This window comes from Haliotis rufescens, unplaced genomic scaffold (assembly GCF_023055435.1).
Source record: "Haliotis rufescens isolate VD_foot unplaced genomic scaffold, xgHalRufe1.0.p SCAF_10, whole genome shotgun sequence".
NCBI lineage: Eukaryota > Metazoa > Mollusca > Gastropoda > Lepetellida > Haliotidae > Haliotis > Haliotis rufescens.
In genome coordinates, this window is record NW_025963780.1 from 44701124 (window position 1) to 44721485 (window position 20362).

The following is a 20362-nucleotide window of genomic DNA, read 5'->3' on the forward strand; positions in this document are numbered from 1 at the left end:
TAACAGGAAACCACGCAAGCACACTCAAGAATTACCCCGAGGCTCACATCGTAAACAAACAAAACAAAACACATTCCAGTTACTCATGACTTATATCAAAGCTGACCGCTTAATCTATAAAATATAATTGGCTCTAATGGACCACGTGTACATAGCCTATATTGACCGCGCCCCCTGCCTGTCGAAGTATGAAGATACATGTATGGCTACAATTACAGCCATGGTTAATACAGTTACGTCCACCCCCCCCCCCCCACCCCCGTTTCAACACTCTCTCCCCTTTCTCTTACCTCCCCCACCTCTCTCTTCATCTCTACATCGGTTAACATGGAATATCCTCCATGCGTAATCCATCCGTATTTTTCGACTGACGATCCAAGGTTGGAATGTAGGGTGTGTAGAGGTGGGGGTGGATGGTTTGGGGCATGGGATTGACCCTCCCTTTCCTACAATCGCATATGAACCCCAGTGATATGCACCCAACATAGTACCTTTTAAATTATTGAAATATGACAAATTCTAAAGTATCTCCTGAAAATCCTAGGGTTGATTGGCAAATTGCATGCCCACTTTCCTAAATGACGGTAAGAATGTTGCAGAATTCCCTGCGCGTGAGAGACCAGAGTGAGCCAGGAATGGAACTATGGAACTAGATGTTGTCGTACGTCTTATTTGTCGACCGCCTCCCACACAAGCTCACAGCGAACAACGTGCCATCCTACAATCAGACGTGATGGACAAGCTCTTAATCAGTCTCATCTACAGGTAAAATATATAGTTGCATGAAAATCTATTTTGGTTTAGAAGGCTTCGATTTGTTTGTTGTTAGCGTCGCACTCAGCAATATTCCAGCTATATGAGGGCGGTCTGTAAATATTCGAATCTGGACCAGACAATCCAGTGATTGACAGACATCATGTGCTTTGATCTACGCAAGTCCGGATAGACCCTCCCAGAACGGGTAGTTAGAACATGTACTCACTATGATAAGTCTGGATAGACCCTCCAAGAACAGGTAGATAGAACATGTACTCACTATAAGCCTGGGTAGGCCCTCCCAGAACGGGTAGATGAAAACATATACTGACTATGATAAGCCTGGGTAGGCCCTCCCAGAACGGGTAGATGAAAACATATACTGACTATTATTAGTCTAGGTAGATCCAACCAGAACGGGTAGATTAAAACATATACTCACTCTAATAAGTCTGGGTAGATCCACCCAGAACGAGTAGTGGGGCAAGATCTCTCTCCCCTCCGCCTTCCTCACGTATTTCTGGAAGCCAATCCCCACACAGACGTAGAGGACCGTACACACTAACAGGCTGCAACAAGAGGCTTGGTATTACTGGTGTATGATCTTCAAACAATTCTTAACAGTAAGTGTTGAGAGATCACCAAACTTACGCGTCTAGTTAACCTCAGTAAATGTGAGACATGTTCATTACGTAGGGCAGAAAGTCTTCCAATATGTAGAACGAGTCGCTCTTCATGTGGATTTGGCATTTTTCATATACTTAATGCTTAATATTGAAATAAATTTTAACGCAACGGTTGAAGATTTCCCTTGTCACCCTGATTGCCTGGTGTAAAGGGTAAGAGTCAAAGATATGTAACTTTACACTAGATATTACTTGGTGTGTATATTGAAGCTGGCTGTCAAATTTCAAGATGACCTCCAACTGTCATAATACATCTTCCCAAGCAAGGGAGTTAACTAACTTTATAAGTCCAGTTTCCACTCTTGCTGAACTTGGTTGGAATTACAAGGCTCGATCGCAGCGGCACCAGTGGCGATTACGAGTTATGTCCCTTTTATGTCCCTACTATTGACCAATCAGATAACATCTCTCAAATGACTTGCATTTACTTCAAATAAAATATCGGCGCTCAGTCAAGACGATCTGATCGATAATCGAGACTTTCATTGCAATAAAACTGGTCTCCCCTCGCGAAGGGCATCAAATCACTTGAACACCTTCGTTAAATACAGAACCTTCGTTAAAAAGATATGGAAAATATCTGTCGACACCCAGTTGACGGCACACATGATCTGCTAATCCTGCAATCGACCGAAATCTGCATTGCAGTCGCCATGTTGTTTATCAACCGAATGTCAATTGCGTCACTCGATTTTGATTGGACTATGCACAGACTCATTAGTCCAGCCAAAATATAACTCCATAATTGACGCCTAGTTCGGCAAGGGTGGAAACTGGACTTTTATAGTCAGAAAACCCCCTTGCCTCGGGAAGGTATTGACAAAGGACGACTAAAACATGATACCGAATTCAATCACTGCCACAGTTGATGGTGCGCTCACATGATGTCCAGGACGGTGCCAACTGAGATTCCACTGGGCGTGGCAGGGACAGACTCACAGGCATACTTGCTGGCCAGGGTCATCACCTGAAGTAAAGTTGTGGTCAGTTAGGGGTCGGGATTTGGAGGGGGGGGGGGGGGGGGGGGGGTTGCGACATTACTATATTAGTATAATATAAAAACTTTACATTTAGATTTGTTACAAACCCTGAAGTGGGTGAATCTTATGCCCTCCCTCTTCTAAATACATCACCTGGTCACGCTATAACATTATGTTTTACAGAAAACAGGAAATACATTCGTTAAACTCACGTAAACTGCACTTCCGGCTTTCGTCTCTCCATCAACAGTTAGCTCCCCTGGATCTTTACTTTCGTCACAAACTAATGATACTTTGGTGGTTCTGGAATAGCCGAAAGATATCTTTAGAATAATCTACGAATACAATGTGTCGGTGTTATAAAATGCATTTTCAAAAGGCGAGAAACAAGCCCAAAGATTTATGTGATATCGCGTGTGGGTGTTTTAAACCGTGTGCTGCCTAAGTTGTAATTATAACAACATGCCACTCATAACGGGCAACACTAAACAAAACAGAGGGGCATGTCCAACACACGTGCGGCTTCTCAGCTTCCGTGGGAGTATTCATCACAAGTTGTCTGTTTGGGCTGGTTCGCATACTATCGCGTTATCCTTGGGTAAACACAAAACCAAAGGAGACACCACATGTTTTATTACCTGTGGTTCAATGTGGGACTGAGGTCATGCTAGCAGAGAGGTCACTCATTTAGCTGCACTACGGCGTTACTTTCCTTCACCCCATAGTTTACCTTGGTGCCATCATAGAACTACAGGGGGCGCTGGGGTAGCCTTGTGGTTAAAGCGTTCGCTCGTCACGCCGAAGACCCGGGTTCGAATACCGACATAGGTACAATGTGTGAAGCCTATTTTCTGGTGTGCCCCGCCGTGATATTGCTGGAATATTGCTAAAAGCGGCGTAAAACCACACTCACTCATCGAACTACATGCCATCATATTGTATCCGACATCGAAGTTTTAGCTCACCTGACAATGTTGGGGGCGCCAGGTTGATCAAGGAATGTGTCGGCAGAGTAGGTGAGCTTCAGTCCCTGGTCTACAGTGAAGGTGGCGCTGTCTTGGTTCCCAATGTTGAAGTAGGACGGCGGTAAGAGCTTCTGTATCTGACAAGCCTGTAGCGTAGAAAAAAACATTCAAATGATGGTCCAAGCAAGATGGGTGAGGTGAGGTGAAATGGGTTTAACGTCGCGTTCAAAACTATGGCACTTATATTGCGTGTCTGTGTGTAGCTGCCAGTCCGGACTGATGCCGATTTTATAGCTCTAGCTCACTGAGATACCATGCCGCAGTTTAACATAAATACCTCGCTCGGACACAGTATGGTTACTCCAAGCAGACCAGACCTTGTTTTAGTCCCTTAACGTCAGGAAGGGTAACAACAAGTAACATCTTTTAACGTCTTTTGGTATGACGCGACCGCGGATCGAACCCAGGACCTTCCGTTCTTCGGGCCGACGCTCTACCACTGGACCACGGAGGCGGTCCCAAACAAGTCTATATGTGAAAGCCTATGCCTGTCGTTAGCAGCTTCCCGAGGGAAGAGTGTGCACCGGTCTGCACCAAGGCCCAGGCTTCACTATATATAGGATACTGGACAGTCTTGCCTCGTGAAGGTGGCCTTAGTAAAGAGGGAACTAACGAGATTGGGTGGTCAGGCTCATTGACTTGGTTGATGCTTGTCATATAATCCCAATTGCGTGGATTGATGCTCGTGATGTCAATCATTAGATTGTTTGGTCCAGACTGGATTATGTACAGACCAAAGTCATAGAAGATGTTCACCTTGCCCTCGGTTCATGATGATTAATTGGTCACAATGGCGGAAAAGCGTGGCAAGGATGGGGATTGGTAATCGCCAGACAGGGTAAATATCCCTTGTGTTTGACTGATCCAGTGGGATATTAAACACACTACAGCTGCCCGATAGATACTAGTTTATATTGAGGCTGTAGTGAGATTGAGATGCATATAAACATCAAATGCGGTTGCAAGGAGATTAGTTAGAGAGATTCACCAGGTGAGCTAAATAAACGTAAAGGGCGTTACTGACCGCTACACCCTTGCATGTCCCCTCTGAGAATGGCTTGCAGGGATTCCAAGAGAACTTGTCCCCGTTGGGTGCTAGCTTGTCTTTAAATCTGTAACAAAGGAGAGATCCCGGCGTGTGCATCAGTACCTACGTCTTTCTGCTCCTTGGGTTCTGACGACTGCACACAGGGAGATATTTTCTAGACGTGGGAATGTGCAGACGACTGTACACACTAGACGTGGGAATGTGCAGACGACTGTGCACACTAGACGTAGGAATGTACAGACGACTGTACACAAAAGACGTGGAAATGTACAGACGACTGTGCACACTAGATGTTGGAATGTGGAGACGACTGTACACACTAGACGTGGGAATGTGCAGACGACTGTACACACTAGACGTGGGAATGTGCAGACGACTGTACACACTAGACGTGGGAACGTGCAGACGACTGTACACACTAGACGTGGGAATGTGCAGACGACTGTACACACTAGACGTGGGAATGTGCAGACGACTGTGCACACTAGACGTGGGAATGTGCAGACGACTGTGCACACTAGACGTGGTAATGTGCAGACGACTGTACACACTAGACGTTGGAATGTGCAGACGACTGTACACACTAGATGTGGGAATGGGCAGACGACTGTACACACTAGACGTGGGAATGTGCAGACGACTGTACACACTAGATGTGGGAATGTGCAGACTGTACACACTAGACGTGGGAATGTGCAGACGACTGTACACAAAAGAGGTGGAAATGTGCAGACTGTACACACTAGATGTGGGAATGTGCAGACGACTGTACACACTAGATGTGGGAATATACAGACTGTACACACTAGACGTGGGAATGTGCAGACGACTGTACACAAAAGAGGTGGAAATGTACAGACGACTGTGCACATTAGACGTGGGAATGTGCAGACTGTACACACTAGACGTAGAAATGTGCAGACGACTGTGCACACTAGATGTGGGAATGTGCAGACTGTGCACACTAGACGTGGGAATGTGCAGACGACTGTACACACTAGACGTTGGAATGTGCAGACGACTGTACACACTAGACGTGGGAATGTGCAGAGGACTGTACACACTAGACGTGGGAATGTGCAGACGACTGTACACACTAGATGTGGGAATGTGCAGACGACTGTACACACTAGACGTGGGAATGTGCAGACGACTGTACACACTAGATGTGGGAATGTACAGACGACTGAGCACACTAGACGTGGGAATGTGCAGACTGTGCACACTAGACATGGGAATGTGCAGACTGTGCACACTAGACGTGGGAATGTGCAGACTGTGCACACTAGACGTAGAAATGTGCAGACGACTGTACACACTAGACGTGGGAATGTGCAGACTGTGCACACTAGACATGGGAATGTGCAGACTGTGCACACTAGACGTGGGAATGTGCAGACTGTGCACACTAGACGTGGTAATATGCAGACGACTGTACACACTAGACGTGGGAATGTGCAGACTGTGCACACTAGACGTAGAAATGTGCAGACGACTGTACACACTAGACTCGGAAATGTGCAGACGACTGTGCACATTAGATGTGGGAATATGCAGACGACTGTACACACTTTACGTGGAAATGTACAGACGACTGTGCACACTAGACGTGGGAATGTGCAGACGACTGTGCACACTAGACGTAGAAATGTGCAGACGACTGTACACACTAGACGTGGGAATGTGCAGACTGTGCACACTAGACGTGGGAATGTGCAGACTGTGCACACTAGACGTAGAAATGTGCAGACGACTGTACACACTAGACGTGGGAATGTGCAGACTGTGCACACTAGACATGGGAATGTGCAGACTGTGCACACTAGACGTGGGAATGTGCAGACTGTGCACACTAGACGTGGTAATATGCAGACGACTGTACACACTAGACGTGGGAATGTGCAGACTGTGCACACTAGACGTAGAAATGTGAAGACGACTGTACACACTAGACGTGGGAATGTGCAGACGACTGTGCACACTAGACGTAGAAATGTGCAGACGACTGTACACACTAGACGTGGAAATGTACAGACGACTGTGCACACTAGACGTGGGAATGTGCAGACGAATGTGCACACTAGACGTAGAAATGTGCAGACGACTGTACACACTAGACGTGGGAATGTGCAGACTGTGCTCACTAGACGTGGTAATGTGCAGACGACTGTACACACTAGATGTGGTAATGTGCAGACGACTGTACACACTATACGTGGGAATGTGCAGACGACTGTACACACTAGACGTGGAAATGTGCAGACGACTGTGCACATTAAATGTGGGAATGTGCAGACTGTGCACACTAGACGTGGTAATGTGCAGACGACTGTACACACTAGACGTGGGAAAGTGCAGACGACTGTACACAAAAGACGTGGAAATGTACAGACGACTGTGCACACTAGACGTGGGAATGTGCAGACGACTGTGCACACTAGACGTGGGAATGTGCAGACGACTGTGCACACTAGACATGGGAATGTGCAGACGACTGTACACACTAGACGTGGGAATGTGCAGACGACTGTGCACACTAGACGTTGGAATGTGCAGACGACTGTGCACACTAGACATGGGAATGTGCAGACGACTGTACACAAAAGACGTGAAAATGTACAGAAGACTGTGCACATTAGATGTGGGAATATGCAGACGACTGTACACACTAGATGTTGGAATGTGCAGACCACTGTACACACTATACGTGGGAATGTGCAGACGACTGTGCACACTAGACGTGGGAATGTGCAGACGACTGTACACACTAGACGTGGGAATGTGCAGACTGTACACACTAGACGTGGGAATGTGCAGACTGTACACACTAGACGTGGGAATGTGCAGACGACTGTACACAAAAGAGGTGGGAATGTGCAGACTGTACACACTAGATGTGGGAATGTGCAGACGACTGTACACACTAGATGTGGGAATATACAGACTGTACACACTAGACGTGGGAATGTGCAGACGACTGTACACAAAAGAGGTGGAAATGTACAGACGACTGTGCACATTAGACGTGGGAATGTGCAGACTGTACACACTAGACGTAGAAATGTGCAGACGACTGTGCACACTAGATGTGGGAATGTGCAGACTGTGCACACTAGACGTGGGAATGTGCAGACGACTGTACACACTAGACGTTGGAATGTGCAGACGACTGTACACACTAGAGGCTGGAATGTGCAGACGAATGTGCACACTAGACGTGGGAATGTGCAGACCACTGTACACACTAGATGTGGGAATGTGCAGACTGTAAACACTAGACGTGGGAATGTGCAGACCACTGTACACACTAGATGTGGGAATGTGCAGACGACTGTACACACTAGACGTGGGAATGTGCAGACCACTGTACACACTAGATGTGGGAATGTGCAGACTGTACACACTAGACGTGGGAATGTGCAGACGACTGTACACACTAGACGTGGGAATGTGCAGACCACTGTACACACTAGATGTGGGAATGTGCAGACTGTAAACACTAGACGTGGGAATGTGCAAACGACTGTACACATTGGCCATGGGAATGTTAACTGACTATAGAACTACCTCTCAGATCCAACTACATTTTAGACGACAATTACGAGTTTACAAAATAGAATGTTCGCTTGGCTCGCTGGATATTCTGTAAAAATCCTTAAATATTATTCGGTTCCGTCTTTCAGAGAAGAAATGCGTGTCGTGTAGCTGTCACAGAACAAATATTGTGTCTAACAAAGCGATCTCAGCGTTAAGTCGCTCATGACACTCATACATTGAACGGACATTAGTTGAGCTTAGCTCGCATTGTGAAACAGGGTCTCGATTTGGTTGAGGCGTCTTTCAATCTGATCAAGCTCCCAAACTGAAACATCTCCATTTCGAAACATGTAGCTGTCACAACAAAACATGTAGCTGTCACAACAAAACATGTAGCTGTTACAACAAAACATGCATGAATCAAGCAATGAACCTACGACACTAATGGTACTGCTAAATACAAACATAGCGATAACCAGTATGTAGATACAATGTCAAAACATGAATATACCGATAGTAATAGTTAATGACAAAAATATCGATTATATAGATACATAATTAGTTATATACAAAGAGATTGCAAGTGAAATACACAGATTGATGGTCGCAGGGCCGCATTTAAAGCAGTGTTTACCTTGGTCCATTTGTGCCCGAGAGGGGAGTTAAGTCCACCACACCTTTGTCGGTTTTACAGGAACAAGAGGACATTTTCTCACATTTGGTAATTGCTCCGGACGAGGGCACAGATAGGACTGTTAATAAAATCATCAGCATCACTTTATTATGAGTCGCCATGTTGAGAGAAGTATTGAAACGACCTGCCCTGGTCATGTGATGGAGGTGTGTGACAGGTGGCTCGAGTTTCACACATCTGCTATAACACTATACCCACTGTCATTTGAATGGTTTAATATGAACCGAGATGAACCGGTTTCAGTAGTATCAATTACTGCTTACAGGATTAGGCTGGACTACCTTGGGCTCATTTTCCAGCGTATGTATGTTGTTTGTTTGACGTTTATCGTCTGTAAACAATCGCATGCGGACCAGGCAATCCAGTGATTGCTTCAATCTACGTAATTAGAATACAATGACATGTTGTTGAAGACCAGTTCTGTCTCGGAATCTTCGCGAGGCTATATGTGTGCAATAACGGTTAGTAAGGGCGGTGGTGGAGGGGTAGCCTAGTGGTTAAAGTGTTCGCTCGTCACGCCGAAGGTAAGGGTTCGTTCTCACTCACTCACTCACTCACTCACTCACTCACTCACTCACTCACTCACTCACTCACTCACCAACAGCGATCTGAATGTTATCGACTTTGGGAACATGAACCAGGGGTTGATAGCATGAGCATCAATTCACGCCGTTGGGGCACGATGTTACACAATCAGCGAGGTCAAACGTTTATACCAAGACTAGGTTTCGGTCCCGTCTACGTATAACAGGGGATAAAACACGAGTGATATATATGTGATATATATTCGAAAGTGATTGATTTCTTTTAGATTCGATCGTTATATATCTATACAAAATGACACACGGAAGGACATGTGTATGTTAACACCCGAGAACAGATCCTTTTGGATTTGCAGTTAAGATATGCACTGCACTACATTTTCTTGTGAGTGAGTGAGTGAGTTGGGTTTAACGCCGCTTTGAACAGCATTCCAGTTTCGGGAGGAAAGCCCGAGGTGATGCGATGTTTGCTTGGAAAATGATGGAATAGTTAAAAGCTATGAAACGGAATGAGTATTGGAAGGTTGGGTTTTTAGGAATCGAGAAGAGTCAAGCACCCATCCAACTACTCTCCGAGACCGACGTTGCTTAACTTCCCATGATTTGTGATCTGTGCGCTGTGCACAGGACCACGTGCCACCATAATTGGTGCAACAAGGCTGATATCAAGCCGTCACGTTTGCCGTACTGGCGTTCTATTTCAAGAAAATGATCTTCACCCTTTTGCCATATCGTTTGTGTGATTCTTGAAAAGGCTGCGTTGATCAACCCTTTGACATGTGTGAGTTTGAATGTTTGGCCAAGAATCCTTCACAGCTCAAAAGGGTTGAGCTCACAATGTCTGACTGGCGTATGTGAGATTGTCAGAAGGGCTGTATTCCTGGCAACAAACCCGGGTACTCTCCAAATGTCAGTCAACCAATCACATTAGTGTCAAAAGGGACAGAAAATTCAATAATCTAAAGTATTTCATTGGATATATAAAAAAGGACAATATCAGGTTTGTTGGCCTGGATACGTCTGAGCTGTATACGGGCCTATTCCCAAGAAGTTTGTATTTTTCATTTTCAATGACGGCCTCTACATATTCGGGGTCATACCATGGGTTGACCTCTGTGCCAAAACCACAAGCATTGTGAAGACGGTAATAAAATGATCGCGCCACTCCATCATGTCGCTTAAGATACTGTGTTTGTGCCAAAGCTGGGCATCCACTGACAAGGTGAGGTGAAATGGGGTTTAACGTCGCGTCCAAGATTATTGCACTTAGATAGCGACGTGTGTGTGTGTGTGTGTGTGTGTGTGTGTGTGTGTGTGTGTGGCTGCGTGTGCTAGTCCGGACTGATGCCGATTTATAGTGCTAGCCCGCTGAGATACCATGCCGCAATTTAACATGAATACCCCACTCAGACACAGTATACTGACTCCGAGCCGACCAGTCCTTGTTTTAGCCCCTTAATGCCGAGCGCCAGACAGGGTAAGAACAAGTACCATCTATTAACGTCTTTTGGTATGACGCGGCCGGGGATCGAACCCCGGACCTTCCGCTCTCCGGGAGGACGCTCTACCACTAGACCACGGAGGCGGTCCCCACTAACAACCAACTACCCACAGCTAGGTAGATCCGTAGTTACTCGATATTTAAATAGCCACAGCCTGTGTAACATTCTATCTCGCTTCAACGGCAAAAGGCATTTGTCAGTATTTCCGATTGTACGTTGTTTTAGTATGTGTGATAGGCGATGTGACATGGGGTTTAACCTCGCGTTCAAAAATATTGCACTCATATAGCGACATGCATGCACGTGCGTGTGCGGCTTCTTGTACTGGTACAGTTTAACATAAATACCCCACTCAGACAAAGTATACTGACTCAGAGCCGACCACTACTTGTATTAGCCCCTCAATGCTTAACGCCAGCCAGGGTAACAACAAGTACAATATTTTAACGTCTTTTGGTATGACGCGGCCGGGATCGAATCGCTCTCCGGGCGGACGCTCTACCCCTAGACGACGGAAGCGGTCAATATGTATGCTGAGTGTTAAGTACACTGTTTGTGTATAAATAACTAATTGCTTGTTTTAAACTTAGTGTGATGCTATTTTCAAAATGACTTTTGAAGCCTCAGCCCATGCGTATTAGTGGCGTTTTCGTTTTGAGTTTCAAATAAACGTAACCTAAACCTAATAATGTTTAAGTCATGTTATGATGCAAGAGCTCACGTGAAGAGAATCACACGGAAGCGTACATAAAATAACCACTTAGCCTCATATCTATGTTGTCATAGTTCCCCACTCCACAACAATCATGTGCGCGCACTGTGATATTCTGATGCGGCGATTGTGTTTACATTCACGTGGAAGTTGATCAGCTTTACATGGACGTCTGAAATGTTTACGATGTTGAACTTGGGTAGGAACGTATTTCAATGAACTTATAAAACGTTGAAAAAGGCCAAGGCAATGCTATTGGTGAAATGTACTTGAGAATTATGATTTGTTTGTTGTTCAACGCCGCACCGTGCAATATCCCCGCCATACAACGATGGCCTGCAAATAATAAAGACTGGGCTAGACAATCCAGTGATTGATATTATGAGCTGTGATCGAAGCCATTATAACATGCACTGTCTGACTACCCGATGCATTCAGTCGCCTCTTACGACAAACACAGGTTGCAGGCGCCTTGCATGTATTCTGATCTGGGAGTCATCATAAATTAAGTGTCCCTGATCTTGTAATCACGTTATTGTCCTAAAGTGCCTGTTCCTATAATCACGTCAGCATCCTATTGTACCTTTTATAGTGGTCTTGACAGAGATTAAGCGGCTGATTGAGTGAGTGAGTGAGTGAGTGTTGTTTTTGTACTTTCTACGCATCCTGCACAATGGTCTTGACAGATATTACGTGAGTGGGCGAGTGACTGAGTGAGAGTATATTTTTACGCATTGCAATATTCCAGCTGAGAGGGGGCTACCATTGACTGTGGGTTCGAATCCCGGTTCGCCCCGATTATGTTTCTAGGTTTGTCAGCACCATACCCGTGCTCGTGGGTTTCAACAAAGTGGTAAACGGTCTGAGACCTGCATCAATTTGGGCTTTCCTCCCGCATTAAGCTGACACGCCATGATATGACTGGAATATTGTTAAAAGCGGCGCCAAACACAACTCACTCACTCCAGCTGAGAAAACAATCGTTCTACAACAGAACTTGTTATAAACGCTGTGAGTCAAATTAGGTCCCTCTAGCGAGGAGCCAGTGCTGTAACAACTAACTTTCCACATCGCCCACGCGACGATGACCTAAAACCAGCTTTGAACTGTATTGACTGGCTTCCGCACATCTGAGGGAGCTATATTGCGGTGCACCAACACGCCGTCTGAATGTAACGGTGTGACCTGTCGAATGTGTTTCGTAAGCACCAGGCTCGATAACATTACGGCCTTATAAGTAGGCCGGTAAATCAAGTCTGTAAGAAATGTTCCTTTGATTGTATTTATTGACCCTGTTAGAACATTTTGTCCTGGTCGTGTTGCACTGTTGGACTGACAAGCTATCTAAGAAGCAGGCGCCATAAAATTAAAACACAACCACATAAAATTCTCCTTCCAATGTTTCTTGCTTTGATGTCATAAAGGTCAAGAAGACATGACACATTTGATTGTGAAGGAGTTAAGGTGTTGAGAAGGTCTCTCTGTTTCTTCCAGCTGCCTCGCGACCCTCGCTACGTATCTGCTAGGTGTCCAGGTGTATCTTGGAACCTTCCCATCATTAACGCATCCACCTCCGATTTTTCTGGACCCGTGAAGATCTGGGATAGTATAGGTCTTCAACAACCCATGCTTGCCGTAAAAGGCGACTATGCTTGTCGTAAGAAGCAACTAACGGGATTTGTCGATCAGGCTCGCTGACTTGGTTGATGCATGTCAACGTATCCAAATTGCGTGGATCGCTGCTCATGATGTGAATCACTGGATTGTCTGGTCCAGACTTGATTATTTACAGACCGCCGTCATAGCTGGAATATTGCTGAGTGCGGCGTTAAACAACAAACAAACAAACAATCCTATCTCACTACCTTACATACTCACCCACCAGGGTGCATGCCGTCCGTCACCGGGGACCAGCCTCACAGAGACGATTACCCACTGTCTGCGTAGACACGTGCTTACACTTTGGCTGACACCAAATACGTTTGCAACGTGATTTTGCGTTGACCTAGCTAAGGGTTAAGCGTTTGCCTTATTCTGCAGTCCTCAAACCACGTCTTTGACGCTGAGGGGGCAAAAGTGCATTCAGGTGTTGCAATCCTCAGTAGTAAATGTTGTTGTGCTGATGATGATGTCCGTTCATCATAAAATGAGGTCTTACAGGGGCTACCCAATCATTGTGTACCCAGATATTTCAATTTTTATTTAATTGGGTGGGATGATTTTTTTTATATAATCAAACCTTGATCCTTAGCAAACAGCGAGTCGTAAATAATCAAGAAGAACAATCACCTCGGGCAGCCACTTATCTGAATATGAGTGAGTGAGTTGGGTTTAACGCCGCTTTTAACAGTATTCAAGTTATATCACGGTGTCGTATCTGAATATATGTATACACGCTCTAGGACGAAACTGTATTGTATTGTTTTACCCCGCTTTTAGCAATAGTCCAGCAATATCACGACGGAGAACACCAGAAATGGGCTTCACATATTGTACCCATGTGTGGAATCGAACCCGGGTCTTCGGTGTGACAAGCGAACACTTCCACCACAAGGCTACCCCACCGCCCCGGCCGGTTCTGTGAATGGCGTGACCAATATAATTGAATAGTATCAAGATGGACATAATACCAGCGTATCCTGATTCATGGAGAATTAGGATAACCGCGGTGTTCAACTGTACACGTACTGACTGGATATATACACGCACACACGGTCCTGTCCGACATATCGTCTCATGTAAAGTCTTTTTGCCAACGTTTTCTCATTCTGGGTCTTCTGAACCTTGGAGGTCTCTGTTGTTTTTGTATTTTTCTTAAGGTATATGACTGCAATAACAGACGCCCCTTCTTCAATAAGATTGGAATAACATACGCCCTCTTTTCAATATGACTAGAATTATCAGACTCTCACTCTTCAATTTGGCTTAAACTCGGTTTAACTGAAATCAGATCTTCTAAGCAAACTCAATAAATCTCACGGTCAATAGAGTTATCAAATTGGAGATCCGTTGTTGGTGATGTTGCCTTTAAATTAAACGCAATCGCTCACTTAATGAGTGTAAAAACTTCCATACGTTGTTTTGATCCAGAATATAAAATAACACAACTGTGTACGCTTGAGGGAATGTTGTCAGCCTTTTCCCTGCAATATGGCTCCTGCCTTGGGCATGTCAAGTGATGGATCCTACCAGATTGACGCAGAAAGGCGTCATTCGGGTACTTTCATCCCCATCTCTAGTTTTTCACAGCGTGCTTCATCCAATAGGATCATATCTTGCCAAAACCGTTGGAAAATTACGATCATGTCCCTAAGCAGTAATTATTTCCAGTTCAACGAGTCGTTTTGTACAAGCGCGATTGGAGTAAATAAGCTGGCTGTTGCCCGTTTTTGCTTGTGCTTCTGGTGTATGAGAGCACATGGCCTCGTGTCTCCGTGCAGTCCAGTGGATGTATGAGAGCACATGGTCTCGTGTCTCCGTGCACTCCAGTGGATGTATGAGAGCACATGGTCTCGTGTCTCCGTGCTGTCCAGTGGATGTATGAAAGCACATGGTCTCATGTCTCCGTGCAGTCCAGTGGATGTATGAGAGCACATGGTCTCGTGTCTCCGTGCAGTCCAGTGGATGTATGAGAGCACATGGTCTCGTGTCTCCGTGCAGTCCCGTGGATGTATGAAAGCACATGGTCTCGTGTCTCCGTGCAGTCCAGTGGATGTATGAGAGCACATGGCCTCCTGTCTCCGTGCAGTCCAGTGGATGTATGAGAGCACATGGCCTCCTGTCTCCGTGCACTCCAGTGGATGTATGAGAGCACATGGTCTCGTGTCTCCGTGATGTCCCGTGGATGTATGAGAGCACATGGTCTCGTGTCTCCGTGCAGTCCAGTGGATGTATGAGAGCACATGGTCTCGTGTCTCCGTGCAGTCCAATGGATGTATGAGAGCACATGGTCTCCTGTCTCCGTGCAGTCCAGTGGATGTATGAGAGCACATGGTCTCATGTCTCCGTGCAGTCCAGTGGATGTATGAGAGCACATGGTCTCGTGTCTCCGTGCAGTCCAGTGGATGTATGAGAGCGCATGGTCTCGTGTCTTCTTGCAGTCCAGTGGATGTATGAGAGCACATGGTCTCGTGTTTCCGTGCAGTCCATTTGATGTAAGAGAACACATAATCTCGTGTCTCCGTGCAGTCCAGTGGATGTATGAGAGCGCATGGTCTCGTGTCTCCGTGCAGTCCAGTGGTGTATGAGAGCACATGGTCTCGTGTCTCCGTGCAGTCCAGTGGATGTATGAGAGCACATGGTCTCGTGTCTCCGTGCAGTCCAGTGGATGTAAGACAGCACATAGTCTCATGTCTCCGTGCAGTCCAGTGGATGAATGAGAGCACATGGCCTCCTGTCTCCGTGCAGGCCAGTGGATGTATGAGAGCACATGGTCTCGTGTCTCCGTGCTGTCCAGTGGATGTATGAGAGCACATGGTCTCGTGTCTCCGTGCAGTCCAGTGGATGTAAGAGAGCACATAGTCTCATGTCTCCGTGCAGTCCAGTGGATGAATGAGAGCACATGGCCTCCTGTCTCCGTGCAGGCCAGTGGATGTATGAGAGCACATGGTCTCGTGTCTCCGTGCTGTCCAGTGGATGTATGAGAGCACATGGTCTCGTGTCTCCGTGCAGTCCAGTGGATGTATGAGAGCACATGGTCTCATGTCTCCGTGCAGTCCAGTGGATGTATGAGAGCACATGACCTCGTGTCTCCGTGCTGTCCATTGGATGTATGAGAGCACATGGTCTCGTGTCTCCGTGCAGTCCAGTGGATGTATGAGAGCACATGATCTCGTGTCTCCGTGCAGTCCAGTGGATGTATGAGAGCACATGGTCTCATGTCTCCGTGCAGTCTATTGGATGTATGAGAGCACATGGTCTCATGTCTCCGTGCAGTCCAGTGGATGTATGAGAGCACATGGTCTCATGTCTCCGTGCAGTCCAGTGGATGTATGAGAGCACATGGTCTCATGTCTCCGTGCAGTCCAGTGGATGTATGAGAGCACATGGCCTCGTGTCTCCGTGCAGTCCAGTGGATGTATGAGAGCACATAGTCTCCTGTCTCCGTGCAGTCCAGCGGATGTATGAGAGCACATAGTCTCCTGTCTCCGTGCAGTCCAGTGGATGTATGAGAGCACATGGTCTCGTGTCTCCGTGCAGTCCAATGGATGTATGAGAGCACATGGTCTCATGTCTCCGTGCAGTCCAGTGGATGTATGAGAGCGCATGGTCTCGTGTCCCCGTGCAGTCTATTGGATGTATGAGAGCGCATGGTCTCGTGTCTCCGTGCACTCCAGTGGATGTATGAGAGCACATGGTCTCGTGTCTCCGTGCAGTCCAGTGAATGTATGAGAGCACATTGTCTCGTGTCTCCGTGCACTCCAGTGGATGTATGAGAGCACATGGTCTCGTGTCTCCGTGCTGTCCAGTGGATGTATGAGAGCACATGGTCTCGTGTCTCCGTGCAGTCCAATGGATGTATGAGAGCACATGGTCTCCTGTCTCCGTGCAGTCCAGTGGATGTATGAGAGCACATGGTCTCGTGTCTCCGTGCAGTCCAGTGGATGTATGAGAGCACATGGTCTCGTGTCTCCGTGCAGTCCAGTGGATGTATGAGAGCACATAGTCTCATGTCTCCGTGCAGTCCAGTGGATGTATGAGAGCACATGGTCTCGTGTCTCCGTGCACTCCAGTGGATGTATGAGAGCACATGGTCTCGTGTCTCCGTGCAGTCCAGTGGATGTATGAGAGCACATAGTCTCATGTCTCCGTGCAGTCCAGTGGATGTATGAGAGCACATAGTCTCATGTCTCCGTGCACTCCAGTGGATGTATGAGAGCACATAGTCTCGTGTCTCCGTGCACTCCAGTGGATGTATGAGAGCGCATGGTCTCGTGTCTCCGTGCAGTCCAGTGGATGTATGAGAGCACATGGTCTCGTGTCTCCGTGCACTCCAGTGGATGTATGAGAGCACATAGTCTCATGTCTCCGTGCAGTCCAGTGGATGTATGAGAGCGCATGGTCTCGTGTCTCCGTGCACTCCAGTGGATGTATGAGAGCGCATGGTCTCGTGTCTCCGTGCAGTCCAGTGGATGTATGAGAGCACATGGTCTCGTGTCTCCATTGTCTCCACGGGGATATTGTCATTTGTTCCGGTGTGGGTTCTGAGAACATGTTCTTCTTTAGACGGTTATTATACGTAAAAAATAAATATGTCTGCTGACGTTCTGTAATTTGAACTTTTCTGGACAGATGATTGAGATGCTGGTGTACCAACACAGCTCAGAGAAAGTGATTATACAAGTGCACGTCTTTGCGTAAATGAAGAATAGATCCGCCAGGCTCTTGTTGACCTTTAGCTGTTGTCTCAGTGTGAACACTGTCGAGATCTGGCGACCTTCGCATCTATAGATCTGGAGTGTCCTACCCTTGAAACCACAAGAAGGATCTGTAGAGTTCATGTTCTCCGTTGAGTACGTCTAATTCTTCCAGTTGTGCTTGAACTTTTCTGGCCTGCTGGGTTTATTGTTGACACAACATGCCGCACTTTTATTACATAACTTGGATACCCACTCAGACACAGTATACTGACACCAAGCCACCCAGTCCATGTTGTAGCCCCTTAATGCAGAGCGCCAGGCACGGTAGCAACAAGTAGCATCTCTTCACGTCCTTTGGTGTGACGCGGCCGGGGATCGAACCACTGAACGTTCTCCATTCGGACGCTCTATCGAGACGAGAAGAAATTAACCACTAGGCTACCCCCCCCCCCCCCCCCCCCCGCGCCCAAACCCCGGATAATGGAGGATGTAATATAACGAAACTACAAGTCTGTAAGAAGCAGCGTTAAATACAAATTCCTCACGCATAGCACGTGACTAAGCTATCATTGTAACAGGGTGGCCACACAATGGACGGTCAGATATCAGATTTGTACCAGGCCACTGCAACCTTTGACCTTTGCTCAGTCAATCCCATGCCTTCGGTTCACCGATATAGACGCGCGTGGTTATTACAGCGATTTAACTCAACTATAGTCTATACCTTGTCTATGCACGTTCGATAAAAGCATATTTTCAATATCAATTTTCAGTATTTGACGATTCGGGTTTTCTGTTCATGGGGTTGGGGTTCATCAGTTGCTCAAGATAAAAATTTAAATAAAATATTTACAAATTGTGTTGCATGAGAAATATTGCGCTGTACTACTGAATATAAAAGCGATAAACCATCACCATAAGGAGTATCTTGCAAAGCAGAGTCCGTTGAACGATACCGACTTATGATGGACATGTGTTTATGAATGACTATCATATAGCTATGAGGTGTTCGCCAAAGGTGTACGCCAAAGGTTGAACGTTCCCTGCCAAATCGGTATCACAGACACATGCAAATGCAAGTCAATTGTTTGCCTAAACAAAACACGGGAACATATGGGACGGGTCAATATAGGGTGAGGTGAGGTGAGGTGAGGTGAGGTGAGGTGAGGTGAGGTGAGTTGAGGTGAGGTGGTAAAATCGAGTTTAACGTCGCGTCCAAGATTATTCAATAATATATAACGACGTGCATGCACGTGTGTGTCACTAGATCGGACTGATTCCGGTTAATAGTGCTAGTACACTAAGATACCATAACACAGGTTAACATGAATACCCCACTCAGACACAGTGTACTGACTCCGAGCCGACCAGTCCTTGTTTTAGCCCCTTAATGCCGAGCGCCATTTTGAAATTTCCTACACGTGTCCCATTGATCACCCAACGTCCGTGTCACCCAATGTCCGTGTCACCCAATGTCCGTGTCACCCAATGTCCGTGTCACCCAATGTCCGTGTCACCCAATGTCCGCGTCACCCAATGTCCGCGTCACCCAATGTCCGCGTCACCAAATGTCCGTGTCACCCAATGTCCGTGTCACCAAATGTCCGTGTCACCCAACACCCAATGTCCGTGTCACCCAATGTCCGTATCACCCAATGTCCGTGTCACCCAATGTCCGTGTCACCCAATGTCCGTGTCACCCAATGTCCGTATCACCCAATGTCCGTATCACCCAATGTCCGTGTCACCCAATGTCCGTATCACCCAATGTCCGTATCACCCAATGTCCGTATCACCCAATGTCCGTGTCGACCAATGTCCGTGTCACCCAATGTCCGTGTCACCCAATGTCCGTGTCACCCAATGTCCGTGTCACCAAATGTCCGTGTCACCCAATGTCCGTGTCACCCAATGTCCGTATCACCCAATGTCCGTGTCACCCAATGTCCGTGTCACCCAATGTCCGTGTCACCCAATGTCCGTATCACCCAATGTCCGTATCACCCAATGTCCGTGTCACCCAATGTCCGTATCACCCAATGTCCGTGTCACCCAATGTCCGTGTCACCCAATGTCCGTGTCACCCAATGTCCGTATCACCCAATGTCCGTATCACCCAATGTCCGTATCACCCAATGTCCGTGTCACCCAATGTCCGTAACACCCAATGTCCGTGTCACCAAATGTCCGTGTCACCAAATGCCCCAATGAGGCCTTGAATGTTGTCACCCTGATCAAACTACTGCTGATCAAGAGTCAGATCACGCATTTTGAAATCTTCGTAGAAAGAACATGTACTTCAAAAGTTGTGACACGTAGACACCAAAGGCTGGAGCTGCTGGAATATTGCTCGACATAAAGGGAAAGTTGACTATTGGAACTCTTGTCATATAGTCTTGTGGGGAGATTTTGTAACACCCCAATGATTACTGATCAAAATACTGCGTTGTAACGAGACACTGTCATCTACCAAGTGGCACTGTATAGTGAGGATGCTGGTGGCGACACCTGGCGGTTCACA

The 20362-nt window shown here is 46.7% G+C and overlaps 2 protein-coding genes across 2 annotated transcripts; one reads left to right on the forward strand and one right to left on the reverse strand.

Annotated features, from left to right (window-relative positions):
- Positions 1 to 274: 274 nt before the first annotated feature.
- Positions 275 to 8860, reverse strand: LOC124121816 (cation-dependent mannose-6-phosphate receptor-like). The gene is made up of 7 exons (XM_048391858.1): positions 8667 to 8860; positions 4472 to 4559; positions 3388 to 3533; positions 2635 to 2725; positions 2324 to 2409; positions 1199 to 1325; positions 275 to 718 (listed from the first exon to the last, which is right to left on the reverse strand). The coding sequence occupies exons 1-7, from the start codon at positions 8825 to 8827 to the stop codon at positions 650 to 652; spliced, it is 768 nt and encodes a 255-aa protein (XP_048247815.1). The 5' UTR covers positions 8828 to 8860; the 3' UTR covers positions 275 to 649.
- A 10469-nt stretch (positions 8861 to 19329) lies between these two features.
- Positions 19330 to 20052, forward strand: LOC125374757 (cornifin-A-like). Its single transcript, XM_048386182.1, has one exon. The coding sequence runs from the start codon at positions 19330 to 19332 to the stop codon at positions 20050 to 20052; it is 723 nt and encodes a 240-aa protein (XP_048242139.1).
- The last annotated feature ends 310 nt before the right edge of the window (positions 20053 to 20362 follow it).